Genomic DNA, 25198 nt, shown 5'->3' with positions numbered 1-25198 from the left:
TCTTCCAACTTGGCCCTTTTATGACTCGTGGACTTCAACTCCCAGAATCCCTCAGCCATGGCTGAGGAATTCTGGGAGTTAAAGTCCACAAGTCATAAAAGGCCCAAGTTTGAAGACCCCCTGGTTTATGTAGTGCACTTCAGCCACGCCCCCCAGCACGTGCCCCCTTGGCGAGTGTGGCAGGGGAGAGCCGCGACTTCCTATTGGCGCGCTGTCTGCTTCGCGACGTCCTATTGGCGCGCTGTCTGCTTCTCGCCGTGACGGCAACACTGCGCGACCCGTCGCGAGGCCGCGGCATCATCCGAGCGGGCCTTGGACGACGAGCGGCGTCAGGGAGCGACGCAATGGCCGCCTAGGACCGTTGGAGGCGGAGGCGGCTGTTTGGTGGGCGAGGAGGAGGAGGAGGAGAAGGACAGAAGGGAGCCTTCTCGCCGCCAGGATGCGTGAAGGGCTGAGGCGGCTTCAGCTGCTCAGGTGGCGGCAGCGGCGGCGGCAGCAGCGACCCGGGTGAGCGAGATGGAAGGTCGCCGCTGGCGTTGTCGGGGCTCCCAGCCTCCGCCGGTTGGCGCCTGAAGGGCCGGGGGAGCTGAGGCCGTGTCTCTTTGGCTGGCTTTCAATGGGTCCTGCTAGGCTGGCTTTGCTTCTGGGCCCGTCCCAGGGAGGAAGGTGGGAGAGCGGCTGGGGGAGGTTTTCACACTGGCTTTTTCATAAGCTAAAATGCTCTGGGACTTTAGGCTTCAGACCAGGGGTCTTCCAACTTGGCCCTTTTATGACTCGTGGACTTCAACTCCCAGAATCCCTCAGCCACGGCTGAGGGATTCTGGGAGTTGAAGTCCACGAGTCATAAAAGGGCCAAGTTGGAAGACCCCCTGCTTTAAACAGACAGGCACCTGCTACTTAACAGCCCAGACTTAGCAACTGTCGATAAGATATATATATTTTTTTTTAAAAAAAAGGCTGGATGGTGGAGGTGGCAATACCTGGAGAGGGCAGAATAGAAGAGAAAGAAGTGGAGAGGATGACAAAATACAAAGAGCTGCAAAGAGAAATAAAACAGTTGTGGCAAACGCAAGCAAAGGGCAATACCAGTAGTGACAGGTGCCTCGGGTGCAGTCCCAAAATACTTGGGGCATCACTTGATCACCTATGGCAGGGGTCTTCAAACTTGGCAGCTTTAAGACTTGAGGGCTGGCTCAGGAATTCTGGGAGTTGAAGTCCACAAGTCTTAAAGTTGCCAAGTTTGAAGACCCCTGACCTATGGCATTGACAAGATCACTGTCGGATCAATTCCAGAACAGCTTACATCCTGCGACAATAACTGTAACACCATCAGATATTCACATCTGCCTGTCCCAGGTCTTTGGAAAGGACTTGATAGGCAGGCAGAAATAATGATAATTTATACATTTAGATAACATATACAAATAATTAAATAATTATTATTTAAATATTTAAATAATTTTTCCAGTGCCATTGTAACTTTGAATGGTCACCAAATGTTGTAAGTCGAGGACTACCTGTATTCCTTCTTTGCAGAGCACAACTTTTAAGACTTGTAATAACAGGGAGCAGTTTCTGGGAAGGCTGCCTTTAGGCCTGTTTCTCTAGTCAAAATACTGCCAACAAAGCTTTTTTTTTAAGAGGAAAGACTATTAAATAGGTGTGTCTTTATCAGCCCAGGTACTTCTTGCCCTACATTGTTAATGATTAGTCTTAAAAGTGTTTGCTGTTGATAAGAATTTTTTTTTGCTTTGCTGCTGCATTTTCAGAGTGTGAGTTGTGTTTTTCATACATAGGAAAATGCAAATTGTTTTGTGACAAGTGAAGGAGGGGAAAGCTTGGATATTGACACTATTTTGTCTTCATGTTTTGCAGATAACTTATAACAGAAGTCAAAAGCCTTGTGTGTTGCTACATGTTTACTCTTGCCTTGGTTGATGACTTGAAACACTACTAAAATGCACCAGAAACTCTTGAAAAACGCTCATTACATTGAGCTGGGAAGTTATCAGTATTGGCCTGTTCTCGTTCCTCGAGGAATTCGTTTATACACCTATGAACAGATTCCTGTGTTCCTTAAGGATAATCCCTACATCACTGATGGCTACAGAGCATATCTGCCTTCTAGGCTGTGTTTAAAAAGGTTTGGAGTTGATCGAAATGGTTCAGAGTGAAATTAATCAACTAGCCTGGATTGAAGCAGTGCCTATAAGAAAGAAATGTTTTTATTTTGAAACTGCTTGGTTTATTTATATGTATATCCTACTTTCTGCAAATTATAACCAAAGCAACTAAGGAAGCAAGGTGCATTGACTTAATTTAAATGTTCTTTTCTCTGTGTGAAATACTTCTTAATTCTGACTTGCTGATTATCCTTTGAAACTTTGAGGAACAAGTCTCTTATTCTCAGTCCCTTTTTCTAGAGTCTAAATAGACAAGCTCCACCAGGCAGTTTCTCAGGCCTAGTGTATCCATACAACAGCAGAAGTAAATGGCTCTCCTAATAACCTATGATCAGTGAGACTAATTTGCATGCAGTTCATTGCTTTAGAACTAGAACTCCTGTTTAAGATGTAAGCGTTGCTATTGTGCAAAGCAAAAATATTAATAGAAAACAAAGCTATAGATTGTCACTGGAACCACTTTCATGCACATATGGTGGCCCTATAAATATTGCAAACAAGAAAAATAAAATCTTGAGTACAGAACAGGGAAATACTCTGTGATCATTTTATTCCAGTTTGGTATTTCTTCCCGGGGAAAATTGCAGAGAATATGTGGTAACAACGCTAATTCAGGTTCAGCATAAAGTGCCCCTTTCTGATAGACGCACAAAGGACGGAATGCTGACCAGATTGTATGGGGGAAAATGCATTACTAGCTGTCTTGAACCACGTACTTATGCTGCTACTTGTCAAAATAAATTAAAACTAGTCAGACATTTTTGCTTTGTATCTTTTTTTTCCCCAGTCTGTTCGTTTTGTCCAATGAGACAATCAATATCTGGAGTCATTTACTGGGCTTCTTTCTCTTCTTCACTTTGGGCATATACGACATGACTTCCGTGTTGCCTTCTGCGAAAGCTTCTAGAGAAGATTTTGTTATTTGTTCTATCTGCCTTTTTTGCTTTCAGGTAAGACCTTTTACATACATGGCAACCAAACTTTGCAAGGGATGGGTATGTCAGAAGGACTGATACAAAATACACCTTGCATTCTCTTCCAAGATGAGGCTTTTGCCTCGTTTATTTTAATCAAAACGTCGTGATAATTTACATCCTTTCATTGTAGATTGCATGGAACAATGTTCTCGTCTTAATTCTGAAATCAAGGTAGCATCTCCGATTGATCTTCTCCCTCCCTTCCTTCCTTCCTTCCTTCCTAGTCGGTGCACTTGTATTTCATTAGGAATTTTAGCAGCTAGTAGAATTAGTACATAAGTAATAGAATTTTAGGGGGATCACGTAAATCCTAATTTGACTTGCTTTCCATTTTTCTGCTTAGTCGATTGCTATTTCCCTATACTTGTTGCTAATTATTGCTAGCCTCCCTCCTAGGATCCCCTCTTTTGGAAGGTAGTAGTGTGATAAATAAAAAAATGTTTCCATCTCTTTTCATATTGTAAGCAGTTGAGTAAAGCCAGATATTTCTGCTGTGCTCATTTTACAGTTTCAACTAGAAACGCACCAGCTCCGCAGAGTACTGCGTACTAAACCTAAAACAAATAACAATAAAATGAAATCAGTTGCATAAAATGAATGTGAATTTGTTTCAATGTTCTTGTAGGTCTGTATGCTTTGCTCAGTTGGGTATCACCTCTTCTGCTGTCATCGCTCAGAAAAGACCAGTCGAAGATGGATGGCATTGGATTATGCAGGAATTTCGATTGGGATCCTGGGCTGTTACGTGTCAGGAGTTTTTTATGCATTTTACTGTAGTAATGTAAGTTGGGCATAGTGTTAGCTGTTGTATACCTTAGATTCTGCTGGGATTGCTTTGTCTTCTCCCCAATAATTAAGTACATCTGAATGTTCATTTATTCAGAATTCCAGTCTGCAGTATAATCCATTAAAAGAAACTGATTCAAAAGCCAATCTGCCATTCCAGCTAAACCAGTGGTTTGCAACCCGCGGCTCCGGAGCTGCATGCGTCTCTTTCATCCCTCTACTTTAGCTCCCAGTCCTCTGCTGCCGTGTGCAGTCTCACCAACAAAAGACGCGGGACTAAAAAAGTTCAGTCGATCAATTCCAACTTCTCACGGGGAAAAAAAAGATCTTGCGGAGTTGGAATTGATCGATTGAATTTTTTTAGTCCCACTTTTGTTTGTGGGATTGCCCACAAACTTCTTTTGTTTGTGGGACTGCATGCAGCAGCAGAGGAAGTGACAGAGGACTGCGGTGGAGCTGGAAAGAAGGCGCCATGTGGGTCCAATCGGGGGGTTCGGGATTTTTGCCAAGCAACTTGTACGGAGCCGGGGAAACAAGCCGGGTTGGGGGGGGGGGCTGCCAATGCTGCTACCATGAGGCTTGGCAGAGCCCCCCTCGGAGCGGCCGTGATTCCCCCCTCCCCAGCCTGCCAGCCACCATCGTCCAGCCTACTCACCTGGCCAGCCGCCCTCACGCTCCTCTCCTCCTCTTCCTCCTCACTCCATCGGCTGCCAGCAGCTTGGATGGGTCTACTCCATCCAAGATGAAGAAAGCAAAGGTGCAGCAGCGGGATTGCTCTCAAACTATGAGAGCCGGGTGCGCTGCTTGTTCATGTGCGCCCGACTTATTGAGAGCAGTCCCGCTGCTGCGCCTCTGCTTTCTTCAACTCGGAGCAGAGGCCACCAAGCTATTGGTGGCCGCTTGAGTGTCGAGGACCAGCTTTGCTGTTGCTGCTAGGCCACACCTGGGCTACGCCCTGCTGCTACCTTTGTCCTGCAGGGAAGCAGCGGCGGTGGTGGAGCGCTCCATCGGGAACGTGGGGGAAGCAGTGGCAGTGGGATGCTTCGTGCTGGGGGAGAGGGAAAGCAGCAGCAGTGGAGCACACCGTCGGGGTGGGGTAGGGGGTGGAAACTGGCAGTCGGACACTCTGTGTGTGTGGGGGGGGGGGTAAGCAGCAGGGTTTTGTGGATCCCGGTTTTTTATTTTCTCTGGGAAATGGGTCCAAATGGCTCTTTTGAGTATTTAAGGTTGCCGACCCCTGATCTAAACAGACTTGAATTCCGAATAAGCCTTTATTATTTAATTACAATTTCTCATGCTGCACGGATAACCTGTTATTGCACACTGAAAGGCCTTGCTTACCTCAGTAATTTCACAAGTGCAGCCAAGGATAATGCTGTTGTCTAAAAAAAAATAGTGCATCTTTCATCTGGATCTTCAATATTAGCCCCACTGAGAATTTTGGATGTATACGAGTCAGCCTAAACTGCGAAGGAAGCTATGCATGGAGGCTCTGCCAATTTTTTTCCTCTGGGACAACACCATTCTAGCATTCATACATTCAATGTTGTGATTTTAGATAGTTTTTTTCCAAATGGCACTGAGAATTCTGGCTGGGAAATGCATCCAAATCTTGGGAATCGCATGCCTAGTGCATCTATAGACCAAGTTGCTCCAAATACCTTGAGCTGAACATGCTTAAAAGAGTACACGCTTTCTTCTGATTGGCAACTCTCCATCCACAAAAATGTCTAAATGCATTCAGCAAAATATACATGAGCAGGGAAAGATAGGGTGGCACATTGGTGCACATGCGGTCCCAGCTTCATCTTTTCAGATAAGGAAAGGCCTAAAGGTAATTTACCCATGTAGTGGGACTGTGTTGATACTATCTTTCTCATCTTCTCATCTTTCCTACTACCTTCTCCTGTTGGTATCTATGATTTATCACTTATTGTAACTTATGATTAATGATAGTAACTATGATGTTTAATGAAAGGGACGCGGTGGCTCAGTGGGTTAGGACGCTGAGCTTGTCGATCAGAAGGTCGGCAGTTTGGCGGGTCGAATCCCGAGTGCCGCGTAACAGAGTGAGCACCTGTTACTCGTCCCAGCTTCTGCCAACCTAGCAGTTCGAAAGCACGTAAAAATGCAAGTAGAAAATTAGGGACCACTCCGGTGGGAAGGTAACAGCGTTCCGTGCGCCTTTGGCGTCTAGTCATGCCGGCCACATGACCACGGAGACGTCCTCGGACAAGCGCTGGCTCTTCGGCTTTGAAACGGAGATGAGCACCGGCCCCTAGAGTTGGAAACGACTAGCACACATGTGCGGGGGAACCTTTACCTTTACCTTTTATGATGTTTAATATATGATCTATCATTTTGTTGTTATATGTACACCAAGAGCTTATGCACTGGAGACAAATTCCTTGTGTGTTCAGTCACACTTGGCCAATAAAGAATTCTACTCTACTCTATTCTTATTCTTTCCTATTCTTATTCTATTCTATTCTATTCTATTCTATTCTATTCTATTCTATTCTATTCTATTCTATTCTATTCTATTCTTATTTCCTATTCTACTCTATATTCTATTCTTATTCTTTCCTATCTATTCTATTCTATTCTGTTCTGTTCTATTCTATTCTATTCTATTCTATTCTATTCTAATTCTTTCATATTAATTCTATTCTATTCTATTCTTATTTTCTATTAATTCTACTCTACTCTATTCTTATTCTTTCCTATCTGTTCTATTCTATTCTAATTCTTTCATATTCTATTCTATTCTATTATTTCCTATTAATTCTACTCTACTATTCTATTCTATTCTAATTCTTTCATATTAATTTTATTATTATTATTTATTAAATTTATATGCCGCCCTTCTCCCTAAGGACTCAGGGCGGCTCACAACAATAAAAAAAACATAGGATACACAGATTAAAAAAGAATTAAACAATAAATAAAGAAATAAAGACAATTTAAGCTGATAAAAACCAAATTTAAAAAACCATGATCAGTCCAGGCCCGCTTGTTGGAACAACCATGTCTTCAGGTCACGGCGGAAGGATCGAAGGTCCTATTCTGTTCTTATCTTCTATTTACTCTATTCTGTTCTGTTCTGTTCTATTCTTTCTACAAAGAAAATACCAAAGTCAGCCTTTCTTAGCAGCAGGCACTGACTAGTACTGTACAGCTGGAGCAGATTTTGAGAAAGCTGCTTCAGCATTCATGGCAGTCTCTCAAATAGACTAGCTCACTGTTGAGTAATTAAAACTGGAATACAAGCTGTTAAAATTGTTCTGTCAATATCTGAATGTGCAAATAGTACTGTGGCTGTTCCCCATGTTTTGGAAAAGCAGCTTAAATAGATATTCCGGCTTTGTCTGGAATTGCCATGTGAGTACCCAGGGTTCTTCACGCAGACCTCTCCTCCCCTTTCTCCCCCCCCCCATTCTAGTACTGGCGTCAAGTATACCTGATCACTGTGCTCGCTATGATCTTGGCGGTATTCTTTGCTCAGATTCACCCCAGTTACCTCACCCAGCAATGGCATCGGCTGCGCTTGGCCATCTTCTGCTCTGTGTCAGGCTACGGAATTATTCCCACCGTCCACTGGATTTGGCTTAATGGAGGTGTCACGGCATCTATTGTACAGGTAAATTTAGAAGTCGCCTGCTCTGTTACATTTGCTCAAAAGATGCTTCTGTGGACCTTATGGAGGCCTTATTATTGATTGAGGGCAGTGCTTAGCGCCTAGCCAGCCTTGGTTAATCTTGAAGACTAAACAGGGTTGGCCTCAGTTAGTACAGTACCTGGATCCCACAGGTCCATTTGGGATTTGGCTAAATTAGATAATTGGGGGGGGGGGAATCTTGGAAAACCACAAAGGGAAGATACTTTCAAAATGCTGCCAAGATACTGCATTTTTTTTGTTTGTTTATTTTGTACTTGTCCATTTCACTCAAGTAGTTCTGGACAGCTTACAAAGTTAATGCTATTTCTCCTCCCCCTCCTCAAAAAATAATGTAACTACTAAAGCAGGGGTGTCAAACTCAATTTCATTGAGGGCCGCATCAGCATTGCAGTTGCCCTCAGGGGGCTGGGTGGGTGTGGCCTGGGTGGGTGTGGCCTACTGGGTGGGCGTGGCTAGAGTGCATATGGCCTACTGGGTGGGCGTGGCCAGCTCTACATCGTTCCCATCAAGGGTGCCTATGGGGGCCTGGGCAGGAGTGGGACAGATCTGAGGGTCTCTGGCAGAAGGAGGGTCTCTGGGCCAGGGCCAAGGCAGTGGGGGCCGTTCCCTCACTGTTTCCAGGGTGGCTTCGCGGGCCACATGAAACCACTTCGCGGGCCAGATCCGGGCCTTGTGTTTGACATGTTTGTACTAAAGTCATCAAAACATTTTAAAATACAAACTATTAAAATTGTAAAAAAAAACCAGTGGGAGAACATAATTTATTTTCATAACTACACTGATGCCATTTATCAGTTGAGCTGGGCATGGGCATTTTTATGATACCCGATTTCTTTTGGTTATTTCCAGTTACAACTTCAAAGCTTGAGGACATTCAGTATTTAAAACTCGCTTTCCATTTTTACAGCCTCGTTCTTTTGCTTTGTATTGAAATTATGATATCCGGAGAACATGGGAATGTTCATTTAACAAAGTTGTGTGTAAATACGTTGGTTGACAGAGTGCTACTGCAAAGCAGTAGCCATTTCTTGAAGAAGAAGAAAAATCAGGTCCCTTTTCTCCTTTGGAAATGTTTTGTTTAGGGAAAGCCCAGTAAACCACATTGTATGTACCCTGCATTTAATTCTTTGTTTTGAGTGACACGCATAAAACAGAAAATGAACTCGGTAGAATTTGCAAGTCATCCAGCTTTTTTTTGTTTACAGTACTTGAAATCTGTTGAAAAGGGTTACCATCTTCTTCCTCACGTGTCAGAGATCTGAAACTTGGATGCTTTCAGTGACTTACAGTTAATGTTTTATTTTCCTTTCTCAGGAATTCGCTCCCCGAGTGATTGTGATGTACTTAATAGCCGTCATAGCATTTCTCTTCTATATTTCCAAAGTCCCAGAAAGATATTTTCCAGGTAAAGATATTCCTGATTGTTTGCTAGCTGGATAAAAGGTGCACACTGAGGTTTTGTCTACTGTTGTGATCTTGTTTTAGAGTGAACATTAGGGGAAATATAGAAAACTGCCTGGTTGTGCACCTAAATTATAAAGTATTGTATTTAAGGCAGGTGTTGCCTTTAAATCTGCAGAGGCATAGGGCGGTATTCAGTGTTACGAGAATATTCAGCGTGGATATGCATCTTAACACACTATGCATTTCTATAACTTAAAAGAAAAATAGTATCAACATTGCTGCACATGATTTATTTAAGTATCTGCCTAGTATCAAATCGACGTTAACAGTAGCCAGCCAGACATACCTGGAAGCTCAAGAGCCAGACATAAGTAAGACGGTCCTTTCCTGACCCCAAAAATGCAATATTCTCTCATTCTCTGGGATGGAAAAAAAATCCTTCATTTCCAGATCAGCCGGAGGAAAAGCATATTTGAATGGCTATCTCTGCACGCATCTTCGTCTGGGTGAACGAAAAGCGTGTTCTTTATTCCCATTCTGATTAAATTGGTTTTCTCTTCTTCCACAGGACAGTTAAACTACCTCGGCTCCAGCCACCAACTTTGGCACATTCTTGCTGTGGTGATGTTGTATTGGTGGCACCAATCTACCATGCACATCATGCAGTACAGACACAGCAAGCCTTGCCTGGTTTAGAATAATGCACCCAAGGGCATCAAGGTAAAGCATTCGCAATGTCAGAGAAGTAGAAGATCTTCTAGCCTGTTCTAGGGTGGAGAATCCCACCACTTGCAATGAATGTGCTCTATTGGAGAGCAACTGCTCAACTCCTAGCCTGGAATTTCCCTTTGCCGGCAATCCCAGATCGATGAAATTAACTTGTTTCAGTAGTCAGCATGTTTCTCCAATTCTGGGAGTTATTTATTTATTTATTTATTTATTTATTTATTTATTTATTTATTTATTTATTTATTTAATTAATTTTTATACCGCCCTTCTCCCAAAGGACTCAGGGCGGTGTACAGGGCAATAAATATTTAAAAACAAAGTACAAAAGTTAAAAAACAATTAAATAATTTATGCCCGATATATACAATAATAAAACCATATTAAAAAACCCAACCCCAAACCCATCAGACCAGGCCGGACTGCTCAAATAAATAGGTTTTTAGATCCCGCCGGAAGGAGCGAAGGTCGGGGGCCATCCGGAGCTCAACCGGCAAGTGGTTCCACAGGTCTGGTGCGCCCACAGAGAACGCCCTCCCCCTGGGGGCCACCAGTCGACATTCTCTGATCGGAGGCACCCTGAGGAGGCCCTCTCTGTGGGAGCGCACTGGATGGAGGGAGGTTGACGCTGGCAGCAGGTGCTGCCGTAGGTAATCTGGAACCATGCCATGTAGGGCTTTGTAGGTCATTACCAGCACCTTGAATCTCACCCGGAGGGCAACCGGCAGCCAATGCAGCTCGCGGAGCAAAGGTGTAACATGGGAGTATCGGGAGACTCCCAACACAATTCGCGCGGCTGCATTCTGCACCAGTTGGAGCCTCCGAGTGGTCTTCAAGGGCAGCCCCATGTAGAGAACATTACAGTCGTCCAAACTAGAGGTCACAAGCGCATGAGTGACTGTATGCAAGGCATCCCGGTTCAGATAGGGCCGCAACTGGCGCACCAGGCGAACCTGGGCAAACGCCCCCCTAGTCACAGCTCCTATATGATCTTCTAAAGAGAGCTGTGAGTCTAGGAGGACCCCCAAGTTGCGCGCCCTATCTACCGGGGGCAATAGCTCACCCCCCATAGCAAGAGATGGAGTGATCTGAAGTTCCCGGGATGCCAGCACAAACAGCCCCTCAGTCTTGTCAGGGTTGAGCCGAAGCCTGTTCCTCCCCATCCAGACCCGGACCGCCTCCAGGCAACAGGACATCACGTCGAGGGCATCACTGGGGTGGTTTGGGGTTGAAATGAAAAGCTGGGTATCATCAGCATACTGATGATACCCAACTCCAAAACCACGAATGATCTCACCCAGAGGCTTCATAAAGATGTTGAACAGGAGAGGCGAGAGGACCGATCCCTGGGGAACTCCACAAATGAGAGGCCTCAAGGTCGACCTCTGCCCCCCTGCCAACACCGACTGCGAACGTCCCAGAAGGTAGGAGGAGAACCACTGAAAAACTGTGCCTCCCACTCCCAACCCCCTGAGACGCCGCAGCAGGATACCATGGTCGATGGTATCGAAAGCCGCTGAGAGGTCTAATAGGACTAGGACAGAGGAACAACCCCTGTCCCGAGCCCACCAGAGATCATTCACCAGCGCGACCAATGCCGTCTCCATGCTGTACCCAGGCCTGAAACCCGATTGGTACGAGTCCAGATAATCAGCTTCCTCCAAGAACAAAGGGAGCTGACGCGCCACCACGCTCTCAACAACCTTCGCAAGAAAGCGAAGGTTGGAGACAGGACGAAAGTTGTTTAATATTGCTGGGTCCAAGGCAGGCTTCTTGAGGAGGGGTCTCACCACTGCCTCCTTCAAGGCGGCGGGAAAACTACCCTCACTCAAAGAAGCAGTTATCACTGCCTGGAGCCAGCCTCGTGTCCCATCCCGGGCCGCATAAACCAGCCAGGGCTCTTTTCTGACTTGTGGACTTCAACTCCCAGAATTCCTGAGCCAGCATGGCTCAGTTTGGAAACCTCTCCCTTTCCCCTCAGCATGGCTGGCTCAGGAATTCTGGGAGTTGAAGGCCACGAGTCATAAAAGAGCCAACGTTGCCTATCCCTGGGCTCTTTTCTGACTCATGGACTTCAACTTCAATTATCTGGACCCGCACCAATCGGGTTTCAGGCCCGGACACAGCACGGAGATGGCATTGGTTGCGCTGGTGAATGATCTCTGGCGGGCTCGGGACAGGGGTTGTTCCTCTGTCCTAGTCCTATTAGATCTCTCAGCAGCTTTTGATACCATCGACCATGGTATCCTACTGCGGCATCTCAGGGGGTTGGGAGTGGGAGGCACCGTTTTACGGTGGTTCTCCTCCTATCTCCTGGGCCGCTCGCAGTCATTGTTGACGGGAGGGCAGAGATCCACCCCGAGGCCTCTTGTTTGTGGAGTTCCTCAGGGGTCGGTTCTCTCGCCCCTCCTGTTCAACATCTACATGAAGCCGCTGGGTGAGATCATTCATGGTTTCGGGGTGGGGTATCATCAGTACACTGATGATACCCAACTTTTTCTTTCCACCCCGAACCAACCCAGTGATGCCCTCACCGTGATGTACCGTTGCCTGGAGGCGGTCCAGGTCTGGATGGGGAGAAACAGGCTTCGTCTCAATCCTGCCAAGACTGAGTGGCTGTGCATATCGGCATCTCGGGTTAACCAGACCATTCCACCTTTAACGATGGGGGGTGAGGTGTTACCCCCCGTTGATAGGGCTCGCAACTTGGGCGTCCTCCTTGACTCCCGGCTCAATTTTGAAGACCATATAGGAGCCATGACCAGGGGGGCTTTTGCCCAGGTTCGCCTGGTGCGCCAGTTGCGACCCTACCTGGACCGAGATGCCCTACGCAGTCACTCATGTGCTCGTGACCTCCCGTTTAGACTACTGCAACGCTCTTTACATGGGGCTGCCCTTGAGGACCACTCGGAGGCTTCAGCTGGTGCAGAATGCGGCCGCGCGAGTTGTGAAGGGGGTTTCCCGATACTCCCATGTAACACCTCTACTCCGCGAGCTGCATTGGCTTCCGGTTGCCCTCCGGGTGAGATTCAAGGTGCTGGTGATGACCTATAAAGCCCTAAATGGCTTGGGTCCGGGATATCTGAGGGAACACCTGCTGCCAGCATCAAGTTCCCTTCGTCCTGTGCGCTCCCACAGGGAGGGTCTTCTCAGGGTGCCGCCGGTAAAAGACTGCCGGCGGGTAACACCCAGGGGGAGGGCCTTCTCAGTGGGTGCGCCTGCCCTCTGGAACCAGCTGCCCATGGAGCTTAGGACTGCCCCCGACCTCCGTTCATTCGGCCGGGACCTGAAGACCTGGCTCTTCGAGCTGGCCCAGGCTGAGAATTTTAATTTTAATTTTAATTGGGTTTTGTTTTTTTTACTTTTTCAGGGACTGTTGTAATTATTTTTAATTGTTTTTAACTTTTGTATTTCTTGTTTTAAATACCCTGTAAACCGCCCTGAGTCCTTCCGGAAAGGGCGGTATATAAATCAAATTAAATAAAAATAAATAAATAAATAACTCCCAGAATTCCTGAGCCAGTATGGCTCAGCTTGGAAAGCTCTCCCTTTCCCCTCAGAATGGCTGGCTCAGGAATTCTGGGAGTTGAAGTCCACGAGTCATAAAAGAGCCAAGGTTGCCTACCCCTGGGCTAGGGGATACCCAGGTTCAGCTCCCCACATGATCATGGAGTTCGCTAGGATCATTTAGGCTAAGGGTTTGTTCAACCTTGGCAACTGTTAAAAAGACTTGTGGACTTCAATTCCCAGCATGGCTGCCTGGGGGAATTCTGGGAGTTGGAAGTCCACAAGTCTTAAAAGTTTTCAAAGTTGCATTCCCCTGGTTGAGGCTATTCATTATCTTTTAGGCCAGTCGATTTCCCAGGGTGATTGGGAGGATAAAAGCAGAGGAGAGGATATAAATATAGAAGGAAAGCTTTTTGTGACACCTTTTCCTTTTGTAGGCCTTTTGTAAGTTTTTATTCATTGGGTTATATCCTGCCTCTTCTTCAGGAACTCTGTATACCGTATTTTCTGGCGTATAAGATGACTTTTTAACCCATGAAAATCATCTCAAAAGTTGGGGGGTCGTCTTATACGCCCAGTCATCTTATACGCCGGAAAATCAGTGAGCCCGGGAAGGCACGCCCTCCCCTCTCACTGTGGAGGAAGCAGGGCAGGCTGGCGTCTGGCGGGAGCCGGCAGGGCAGTCCTGCGCGCGCGCGCTCCCCAGCTGTTAAGGAGCACTCCTCAGCAGCCGGGGAGTGCGCGCGTGTGCAGGACTGCCCTGCCGGCTCCCGCCAGACGCTCTTCCCTCTTGAGGCAGCATCGCTCCCCAGCTCCTAAGGAGTCCTTGGGGATGGTTTTTGTTTTTTTTTAACCAGGAAGGATGATAAATGGGGGAATATTAGATCCCTTTGTGTTTAAGCGACAGCTTTCCTTTTTATTTTGTGAACCTGGAGATGGCAACCTCCCCACTACTTGCTGGTTTAGGAAAGCTCTCTTAGCAGAAGTAACTCACTACGTTCTGCGTGCAATAATTTAAAATGTGTTTTGTGTTGTTTTCAGAATGTCATCCTTGTACCGAAGCTTGGACATTGAATATCTGCATTTCATGCTGATTTCAGGAGCAACAGCCACACTCCATGTTGAATCCTCTTTCTTTTAGGAATATGTTAATAGGCACTCCTGATACCATTCATCTCCATCAACTGAGTCGCTATTTGTCCACTTAGGATGTTGAAAAGAATTCCCAATAACTTGGTCGTATAAACAGCTTTTCTTTGAACTACTGATATATAAATTATAATAAAACTTGGATGTGGCGACTTGTTTATGCTATCGACAAGAAAGAATTCATTGAAATGCATGCCTGTGAAGCTCTTATGACATTTGCATGCTGGGATCTCACTTGAAAATCCATGTTAACTATCTTTTTAATGTGATCTGTGTTGTTGCGCTGACGTTTCATTTGAAAAAAAAATCAAATATAATAAGATTTTTATTGGAGTTCCTTTTCCTTTCAATAAAAGAATCTCCATAGATTACTGCAGGGTAACTTTATCTTCAAACCAAGAGTTGGACCCATCAGTCCATTTAGGATTAAGTTGTTTCTAATCTTGGGAACTTGTAGTCCATGGGTCGAACATGTGACAAGGGTCGAAAGATTTTAGACTTAACTACAAATTATTGCAAGTAACACTCCACAAACCTGACCTACTTGCTACTACATGGATAAGTGAAATTCTTCTGAGCCGTTCTTCAGAATAGGACCTGGTTAATGCCAAACAGAGTGCTCGCTTGTGCCTTGACAGCATTTCCTGCTGCCCTGGAAATTTTGAAGAAAGAGGTAAATGCAAAAAAAAAAAAGCAGAAAAAATGAATATCTGCTAGCAGTGTGGCCATCCCGGGTTTTGAGATTCCAGCAGCCTCGTCTTCAGAATCTAGTGCCAAAAAGGGATTAGCAGAGAACAATGAGGAGGTAAGAGGCATTTAAGTTACAGTCTGTTGGTAGCAAACACTGGTATAGAATTGGGGAGGGAGGGAAAAATAACGTGTAACAAAATAGTTACTAAAAATCTGCATTAAAAAATCCCCTCAAGAACTATAGTACTTCTCTCCTTGCCTGTAACTTCCCCTTATTTTTTTTTATAATACTGGGGAGTTTCTAAAAACATGTAATTCTAGCTTTAATGTGGCTTCTGCTAAGTGTTTCGTGTGCTCACAAGGTTCTTCACGGCAGTTCTTCCCATTTTGAAAATTGTGTCGCAATGCACGTTAACTTTTTAGAGCACAGAGTCAGTCCATAAAACTAACAACGGGGAAAACCTTGCTTGTTTTCTCAGTGGGAAGCAGGGCAAGATTTTGGTTCATACACACATACCCTCAGCCCTTAGGAAAGCTACCTTGCAGAACCTCCCAGTCCTACAGCAGTTGGACTTAAAGCTCTCTTTAAGTCTGGCAACTATTAGCAGTTTCCCTCGAAGAGGTTATAAGTGAAGAGGGTAAAATTAAGTCTTTCCCACGTATTACAATTCTGTTTCTCTAGAGGTACTATTTGGTGCGTGTTTTTTTTTTTAAAAAAGGCTTTATTGCTCAACAGGGATGAGACTCGGAGTAGAAAACCAGAGACTCACCCCTGAAAAAACCAGAGCAGGGGGTGCCTAAACTTGGCAACTTTTTGTGACCAGTGGACTTCATCTCACAGAATTCCCTCTGGCAGGCTGGGGAATTCTGGCAGTTGAACTCCACACGTCTTAAAAGTTGCTGAGGTTGGACAGCCCTGCTATACAGAGCATTATGGTCCTTATCCATATGCATGGAATCTATTAATGCAGCTGGATTTCTCCAGGTATTTAGCGTACGCACTGGAGCCTTCATTCAAGAGAGAAAAGCCTGCAAGGTGCAAAATTCCCCGAGTCGGGAATGATCTAAAATGCTCAGCGCCCAGGTTGTTATAAAGCAAAATAATCAAAACGTGGAAAGAAGGCGGCAGAACGTAAATTGTTCCGTTAAGTAGGCAGAATCAAGAGTTCACTTGTCGACCAGTCTAAAACGGCCTTTAAACACATTTTCTCTTCCGCCAGATCAAACTTTGCTTTCGGGTTTCCAGGCTTATCCTTTAAAAACGTATTGGGGGTTTGATGTGTATTTTTCCCTTACAATTTAAACTGTTAAGTATCACTTAACACTGAAAAACAGTAGAATTAAAGGCTTTATTGTGGTTATTAATATTGCGTCTCATGGCCCCTATAACCTCTTCCTATCATACCCTGAATGTGATAATATAACAAGCGGAGTGTTTGTGCAATAGAGAACAAAACCTATAACTTAATGCCAAGATGGAAATAAACATCCTTAAAAGTAAATTTGGCTATCCAGGCAGTATATTTTACACGGCTGAAAACAGTTGCTTAGTTTGTTCATGTAAGAGCATACTTGCTTACTACGTTTTGTTCAACGTAGGGAAGCAAGACTATTCAATTCTGTGTTGTTTTTAAAAAAAATGAAAATCAAGCGAAGATTCTTTGCAGAAAAAAATGTTTGATAAAAGCAGATTTTAGAGATAGGTAAAGGAGTTTCCAGAGCCGTCTTCAAGATGTACTTGTAGCAGCAGGCTCTTCAAATGAGTGCCTCTTTTTCACTCAAGAAGCAATTTTAAGTTAAAGAATCTCCACAGACTTTTAATTTAACTGAAATTAAAAATGAAGGCTGTCACCACGGGTGCATTGCTAGAAGCAAAATTTAAAATTTGGAAAGCTTACTGAAAGAAGTAAGAATTTCTCTCTATATGCTTCTCCCTCCCTTGCTTCTGTTTTGATAATTTTTAAAGACGTTTTAAAGAAAAACTGGCAGTGGTTTTGGGTTTTTTTCCCCTGCATAGATGGAGTGAATTCCAGTGATAACTCTCACTCTGTTCTTATGCTTTAAAGGCATTATGCTGCTCTCGAGTTTTTTGGACACATTCAGGAAGCTAAACTCAACAAACAATACCAGATGTCCACCTCTTAAGTCCATAACTGCCCTAGGACCGTCAGCAAAGTTGATACGTGCCAAGATCTGCCACAGAAGCTGCAAGCATGGCTATCAGCAATCACCAGATACCTTTGGAAGAAACAAGGCGTGTTTATGGTTTATCGTGAATGCAACCAATTCTTCTAATGGATTCGTCTCCAACATCTTTCTCCATCTCCTATGCCTTCCGTTTTCTTTCATGCTTTATTGTTTTTTGCCTGAAACTAAAATGAAAGCTACAGCTTTACTTCAGATGTATTCCTCTAGCCTAGGGCAACCGTTATGGAAATCTGTAGGAATCTTAACTGTACGTTCACAGTTAACTGCAGGTGTCGTGGCCTGTTATCTCCGCTTTTGTTTTACTTCATCGTCTTAACATTTTTAACTATACAAGGTCAGTAGAATTGTTTGCACTCGGCTATAAAGGCAATTTTACCAGGTTGCACTGTAGGTGTTGTGTAAATAGGGCTTCAATAAACGGTTTGCCAAAAACGTACGATTTGTTGTGCTGCATAGTAACAAATAATTGGGTAAGGGGACCAGAAAAACCTAGTATGGGGGGGGGGGAAAAGTAGGGCTGTAAGTCTTCAGATACTCAGTATCCTGCCATTACTTTACATGCTCAAAAGCCCATTAAAGAAAATCTTACGTATTCTTGTGAGGTACTAGCAAATCCCAAGAGAATGGTGTAAGAGGACAAAAGGAGCAGCTTTATGCCTCTTTAAGCATTGAGTTATAAAGACAAGAATTATAATTTGAGGCTTTTGGTAGGCTATAGATCAAACTAGTTTGAAACAACTAGCCATACTGTTGAGCAGGGGGAGGGGTGTCTTCAAACGTGGCCCTTTTATGACTTGTGGACTTCAACTCCCAGAATTCCTCAGCCAGGCACGCGTGTTATGTTATTAACACATCTTAGTAAACATGCTTGGAAAAAGGTACAGTAAGACTTTATTATAATAGCTGGCATTGGATGGAACAAGATTAAGTTAAAGGAGATGCAAAGGAGACCTTACACATTGGCAAAAAAAAATCTTCATATAGTACTGGAATGACAAGTTTTACTCGTAGCACCCCAGCTCCGTTGCAGATTCACACAGTGGTTGGCGTTACAGAAACATCTGGTTGACGTAACGACTGGAAGTTCTTTCATGTACATCATTTTTTGCACAAAAAGATCTGTATTAGTGGTTACCCATACACATACATGCACACATACACACCGCACAACGCTTTAGAAATTTCAAGTCTAACAAAGAAATGGAAGTGTAATTTTGAAAAGTGCACTCTACTTTGCCAGCAAGTAGAGTGTAACGTCATCGTTTTATTCTTAAGTGATGTTCTTATCCCAGAAACTTAATATTGGCAATGGTTTACAATATTCTCTTCAAAGCGCTCTAGAAAAAATAACCAGACAAGACATTGTTTTTTGCATTTCCTTATTATTCTTTTAGCAGCTTTTGGCTCCACTTCGTTTTCCAATGCCGAGAAAATGATTGTGACTGCAATGCTATATTTAAAATCACAGACTCCCAAGAGACAACACGATGTGTGCGTGTGTATGCTTTATATACATCTGTCTATAAAAATACACTGTCATGTAAAAAAATATTCTGATAAACTCTAATTGCTATTCTCACAGTAGTAGCTATCTCCTTTTATTCTCACAGTAGATTTTTGTGTGTGTGTGTGTTATCGTTAGGAGAAAAGTGGAGTTCTGGGCAGCCCTGGGTGCTTGCTACTGAATTTTATTGTTGCAGGATCATCTTCAAAGAGTACATCTGGATAGAACACACCAGGCAAGTAGCCTCGAATTGATATTTCAATCTACAAGATTTGTGGCGAGAGATTCAATCTCAAGTTACAAAGCTCAAAAGTTGTACCTTCTGAACACATTTAGGTAACAAATGCAGTCGTAACGGGGTGAGGGTTATTTCCCCTGAAGCACCTTGATTTCTATCTTTGTTTGACCCCACAGATAGAAATTATATTTTCAAATTAAACATAAAACAGTACCATAATTTCACCAGTAAATTATTCTGTCCAAAGCTGTGTAGCCTCCAGAATGAAGTGTACAGCTGATTAGTAAAAGGCTCAGATTTCCCTATACAGTTAAGGAAAAGGTCTAATCATTTCGTGAAAATGGAAACTGGATAACCATTGCCAGATCTGAATCGATACCTTTCAATCTTCTTATTACTGGAGGAAAGACCAAAGCAGAGTGAACTTCAGATATATGGATAAATACATCCATCAAGCAACCAACCCCTAACCCCACCCCAAAGAAAATAAAACCCCTTTCTCCGTGAAGCACAGAATTCAATGATTAAACTTACTTGGCAAAGAAAATCAACTTTATGGGAACTACCAATAGCTCACCCAGTTCAGCCACCAAAGGCACACACAGAAAATCATCAGTGTACAAATCTCACTTACAATAATCTAGGAAATGAAATTCTTTTAAAAGTCTGATTGATCAAAAGTGCAGGAAGCAGGGAGATTAAAGAGCTTATTCAAAAGCAAGGGGGGGAAAAAGCTGGTGAAACTACGGATGGCCGTGAATGACGCAAGGTTATCCTCAACCCCAATCCTGCAGAGCTCTATATATTTCTTTTGTCTCATCTGTTCATCCATGTCTACCAATTACACAGCTGGAGCCATGTAGGTGTACCCCAAAGTTCCCCAATGGATAATCTGTCCTACCAATCAGAGATGATGGCGAAGACAACCTTATGCATTTTCTAGCACAGATCAGTTTTGGGAAGAATTATCTGAGAAATACATAAACAGATGCAAATCACAAAGTTGTGCTATTTCAGCTCTTCCCATCACTAAATAGATTGGTGCCATTTTTGGTCATTAAGTGCAGGAATTCATGCATCCGTATAGCGTAAGTTCATATGTCCGTACAAATGCACAGAATAAAACTTAACAATAACTGATACAAAGGGTATCCTTCTGGCAAATCAAAGCCACAATTTAGGATCCTAAAGACAGAAAACGGAGTGACCCAATTACTCTAAATGCCATTTCTCGTGGCAAATATTATCATCTTAACTGCTTACTGGGAAGAACTTAAAGCAATCTGATTTCATCAGGATTTTCTGATGAAAAGGTTTGGGTTGAGATATAAAAAAAAATCAGCTGTCAGGTGTAATCACGCAGATAACATTGTGAGGCAAAAAAAAATACATTATCGAACTAATTAGGCATATTAGCTGCAAATTACTTTTTGTCCCATTAATTTTAGTAAGTGTCAGCATGGCAACGTTGGGGGTGAGGAATCCAAACTGCTGCATTCCTTTTATGCCACCTGAAGCACATACATCTTTTCAAATAAAATGAGGTTATCACATGGAGACTATAATTCAAATCAGCTCTCCGTTCATTCTGGGACTCCGACCCACACTGACATGTCTCCTATACAGAAAGCCTTCCAATGTGAAAACCAAATACAGTACATTTAATTAGCAGGTCCTTAATGACTTGATTTTGGACAGCTTGTAACCGTTCTTGCTAGGACAGGGGTAGGCAACCTTGGCTCTTTTATGACTCGCGGACTTCAACTCCCAGAATTCCTGAGCCAGCCATGGGAGTTGAAGTCCACAAGTTGATTTGGTTGCCAAGTCATGGTCAAAATGAGTGTTATTTGGAAAGAGAGTTATTGTACAACACACATTACATCTGAGGCTTTGGCACAAAGGAGCAAGTCTTCTGAGAAACATGCGTGGCTGATTTTTAACTGAATTTTACACAATATTTTATGTAGCAAAACAGACTTTGGGGGGCTTTCGATTTCGTATCATGCAAAGAGATGGACTGCACATTTAGAAGCAAATTTAGCAAGAACTTGAAAGTATATCTTTTAAGAATGACTAAATGACTACATTTTTTAAAAAAACAACTTTGAAGTATGGCTAGGGCTCTTGAACCTTTATCTTTTCATATTTATTATATCTGAAAATTATCCAAAAGTTACTCTATTTTCTTCATGTTTTAATACAGTAACTGGAGGGCAAAAGCCACTACTTGATATCTTTTAAGAAAATTCATCCAATGCTTCCCCCTTGGAAATCTCTTCCCCCCCCCCCACAATGATATTCAAACTATGTAAATGATACTCAGACACATCTATAGTTAAGGTCATGTAGCTTCTACGGTTGAAATTCATATATGTGTGAATACCTATGCAAGGATCCTGAGATGTCAACCTTCATTCACTTAATGACAGAAGTGGTTTCTGAAACTTTTCACTTTTTAAGAATGGATTGCTCTTCGTCATGGGAGCAAACATCAATTTCTGCTATATGTTTTAACATTTCTGATTCACGCACAAACATACACACACACACCCCTGTACTCCAAAAAGATACTGCCATGTTCTCTGGATCCTGGCCATTCTTTGTGACAAAAAACTCTTTACCATGTCCTTTTCAAAGACACCCATTTTCACAAAACTGAAAGGGAATTGCAGGACATCCAATTGCTATTTTGAACAAACGTAGCTGCTCTAGAACGATCAACAGCAAATGAGTTCCTTTCCTCAGATTGAAAGTTCAAAAATGTACTGTCTACTCACCTAAGTTCTCCAAATGTTACAATCTGTGTCTCAAGGGCACCAATTGGCTCAGAGGTAAACTTATATCAGGACATGGTCCTGGCGGTAAGGCATTGCTGGTTTTACTATGCAGTAATGGTAAGAGACTCAAAACAGCATCATTTTTAAGCCTTCAATTCTAAACCTCCTTTTTGTTGGAAACTGATCGGTGGTGTGTTTTGTATAAAGTCTTAGAAAAGTACAATCAGGTAATACAGAAAGCATTCCAAAATTAGGTGAGAACCATTTTTAGAAGACTAAAAACCTTTTGGGGTATATACAGTTTATACGAAATACAAAACCCCGGTAAAGTGAGCAGACATGGGGTGAAAACTCTGGATTAAACTCTTTAGAGGTCTGAATTTGCTACAATTTTCTGGCTGTTTCCCCCATCTTCTCAAAAACGGTATGCGTTGGTATGGCATGCAAGTCAGCCAAGCTCTCTTCTCAAATGGCCATCTTCAAAGTGCTGCAGAAGTTAACTGTTAGTGCTGCTGCATTCTCATTCCATTCCCACTTCCAACATCCCCAGCTAAGTTCTTGAAATTCTAAGAATTACAACAATCCCTGTTTTATATTAATGGCACTTAACTGTGAAAAAGCACAGCTCAGGCAGAGAGAAAGATTTGGGTTTCTTCATATAGGGTTAGGAACCAGTATCAAGACAGCAAGCTCTGATTTTCAGAGATTTAAGAAGAGGGTGTTTTTTCTTAAAAAAAAAAAACCTTTAAGACGAGGTACAAAGAAGCAGTTCTAGATAAACCTGGCTTTTCTAGACATTTTCTCGATCTCCGACCGATAAGATCCTATTTCATTCGTCGACCCAGTCTGATCCTTCCATCTCTCCATTAATTCAAGTGCGACTGCCCTCTACGCAGGATGCAATTCTGAATGTTCTAGTCACAGCCAATATCCTCAGTGATCTTCTGACCTAACTTTCGGAAAGATTTCCTCTATTCAAACTTTCGCCATTTTATCATCCCAATCTTGCCTCTTTTAACATTGCAGATGTTAAAATCTCATCAAGTCACAGCAGAGAAGCAAGCATGTTGTACTTTAAGAAATAAAACATTTGCTTCTCAACCGAAGTAAATGGATTACAGTGGCGTATTAAATCCAAGTTTTTTTAAAAAAAAATTCAGGTGTTCCTAAAAAGAGTCTATTGTTTGGAAGGAAAGGGAGCTGCCCCAAATGGATCTAACTCTATTGCCTGTTGCTGCTGGCTCTGCTGAGACACCACACTTGGCACGAGTTCGGTGAAAGGAACGGCTCCAAAATCATCTGTTAATTTTACACCATCGCCGGAATGGAGGCCACCAAGTAAGGAACTCTGCCTGGGTCTCCCAGGAACTGCTGTGTTGTGATCCCCACGATTATCACCCAATCCCTGGTGTTGGGGGTGACGCAGCCCTTCTGCTGGATGGAAAGGCTTGGCTCCAAAGGGATCCAGAAGATTATCGTCACCCTGCAAGGGGTTGACTCTGTCTTTGCTATCCGACAGGGCAATGCTTATGTTTTCCTTGGAATCAGAAATGGTCAGAAACTCATTGCTGCTTTGGGAATCTCGGCGGCCGGCTTTTTTATGCCTCCGGGCTCTTTCTGGCGTCCGATAGCTGGGCTTCAAGTTCTTCTTGGCGCTGGTGGGGGTCCCGTGGTGGCGCTTGCCGTTGCTCTTGGACCCCTCCTGCTTCATGCGCCTCTGACGGGAAGAGAGCTTCTGCAGATTCCGTTGTTGCTGCTTCGCTTTGGGTTGCTGCTGGCTCCCCGTGATCTCCTCGAACGGGACGAGGCCGAACAGATCCTCTCTGGTTTCACCGGGCCTTTGGAGGGAAACGGGCTGGAATGGGAGGCAGCCGAAAACGTCCACGCTTTTGGGGGAAACGGGAGACGCTTGAGGTTCGGGACCTGAAACCGGCTCATCTTGCTGAGATATTCTTCTGCTGAAGGGGGCTTTGGTAAAGACGTCGAAGTCATCCTGGTCTGGCTCGCGGGGGACAACTTGGAGAGAAGCATCTTTTGGCTCTTGGGGCTGCAACACGAAGAATGGAACCGCTCCAAAGACATCAAATTCTTGCTTGGGGCTCAGACTGGAAGCCGGGACCTCAGCCGATGAAGGACAGGGAAGAACTGTCTCTCTACTTTCTGTACTGCCAGGTCCTTCTCTGTATCTGCTGCAAGGTACCTCTTCTACAGGCCTAAAATGGTTAGAATCAGAGTCAGAACTGTGCTTATCGTCGTCTTCTCCATCTTCTTCAGAATCCATGAGAAGGGGATGCTGGCCTAGGTTTTCTGGTTCTGTGTCGTTGTCGTCAATGAAGTCTCCAGACTCACCCTGCAAGACTTCTTCATCCTCCTGCTCTTCTTCTTCTTCCTCACTACTCTTGGGAGAAGGGGGATCCGATTCAAAATCGCTCTCCGATTCATCGTTTCCTTTCTTAGTATGCGCTTCCGTGCCCTTCTTTCCAGCATCCTGGTCCTTAACAACCTGGCTTGGCCTTTCATACTTAGAAAGACTCTCTAATGTGTTTTGTAGATGGCTGGCTGGGTTATTAAATTCATTTCCTGGGGAGCCTGAAAGGATGAAGAACAGGCAAAAGAACTTCAATTTCAAATCAAGGTTTCCCACTTCCACAAACACACATACATAACTCTTTTACATTATACAACTGGACAAGCTAAGATTCTTAAAGACTCACAAAAAGCAGAGACTAGAATCTTAACATCTTCAGCCTTACAGCCAGAAAAGGCCTATCTTGAGCGTTAGTAGATTCACTCTAAATATAGCAAACCATCAACAGATGTCTTCCTGCCAACAATCATTTTGCTTTATAAAGGTCAGCACATTCTTTTATCTTCCTCTTTGTATACAGTAAGTTGTCCTGTTTTGAAAGGAAATGTGCTGCAGTACTTAATTAGGGTTGTAATGCCATTCCTGATCAGATGCTTATTTAGAAATGTTTCTAATTATTGAATGAATTGTTGAAAACACTAATGCATTTTACCACAAAAAGTTGTCCTTTACCAATATTCAAAGGAGGAAGTAATTAACAGAAACAGGAGGGAAGGAATAGGGGCAGGCTGCTATGGTAATAATCCAGTCCTACAAATATAGTTATAAAAATAATTTAAAGGGAGGGGGGAAACCAACATATTTTTTTAAAAAGGAGAAAATAAGCAACTCTTTTCAAGCATAATACTATAATAGGTTATGCTACTTTTAATAAATTGGATTTTATAGTCAAATTAATATGTAGATTTGCTGTGATATGATGCAGTTTCCCCAAAGTAACAGTCATAACGAAGAACTTTTAGAAATCTATTTCAATGTATCCTTATATGCTAAAATTGCTTA

General features: G+C 43.5%; 2 protein-coding genes across 5 annotated transcripts in view; one reads left to right on the top strand and one right to left on the bottom strand.

Annotated features, from left to right (window-relative positions):
- The first annotated feature begins 311 nt into the window (after window positions 1–311).
- Window positions 312–14744, top strand: PAQR3 (progestin and adipoQ receptor family member 3). 2 transcript variants are annotated; one of them, XM_081332874.1, is made up of 8 exons: window positions 312–507; window positions 1876–2143; window positions 2971–3133; window positions 3786–3941; window positions 7389–7586; window positions 8940–9030; window positions 9598–9749; window positions 14304–14744. In XM_081332874.1, the coding sequence occupies exons 2-7, from the start codon at window positions 1959–1961 to the stop codon at window positions 9723–9725; spliced, it is 921 nt and encodes a 306-aa protein (XP_081189000.1). In that variant the 5' UTR covers window positions 312–507; window positions 1876–1958; the 3' UTR covers window positions 9726–9749; window positions 14304–14744. The 2 variants fall into 2 exon arrangements, with proteins under 2 accessions (XP_081189000.1, XP_081189001.1); XM_081332875.1 differs by lacking the exon at window positions 312–507 and having other exon boundaries at window positions 1961–2304.
- A 3439-nt stretch (window positions 14745–18183) lies between these two features.
- BMP2K (BMP2 inducible kinase) overlaps window positions 18184–25198 on the bottom strand; it is a 71421-nt gene continuing 64406 nt past the window's right edge. For 2 of the 3 annotated variants that reach the window (XM_081332872.1, XM_081332873.1), the window contains exon 16: window positions 18184–24417. In XM_081332872.1, the coding sequence (XP_081188998.1) occupies window positions 23006–24417 (1412 nt within the window). In that variant the 3' untranslated portion in view covers window positions 18184–23005. The remainder of the gene's footprint in view (window positions 24418–25198) is intronic. The other variant, XR_014027125.1, reaches the window with a different exon arrangement.

Source organism: Vipera berus (assembly GCF_964194415.1).
Source record: "Vipera berus genome assembly, chromosome: 7".
In the NCBI taxonomy this organism is placed as follows: Eukaryota; Metazoa; Chordata; class Lepidosauria; order Squamata; family Viperidae; genus Vipera; species Vipera berus.
This window is presented reverse-complemented; position numbering and strand designations above follow the sequence as displayed.

Bases quoted from the DNA above. Each gene is read 5' to 3' on its own strand.
- PAQR3 (XM_081332874.1), top strand. From the start codon at position 1,959: ATGCACCAGAAACTCTTGAAAAACGCTCATTACATTGAGCTGGGAAGT. The intron at 3,942-7,388 runs GTAAGTTGGGCA...CCCCCATTCTAG, and splicing joins ATGCATTTTACTGTAGTAAT to TACTGGCGTCAAGTATACCT. The intron at 7,587-8,939 runs GTAAATTTAGAA...TTCCTTTCTCAG, and splicing joins TCACGGCATCTATTGTACAG to GAATTCGCTCCCCGAGTGAT.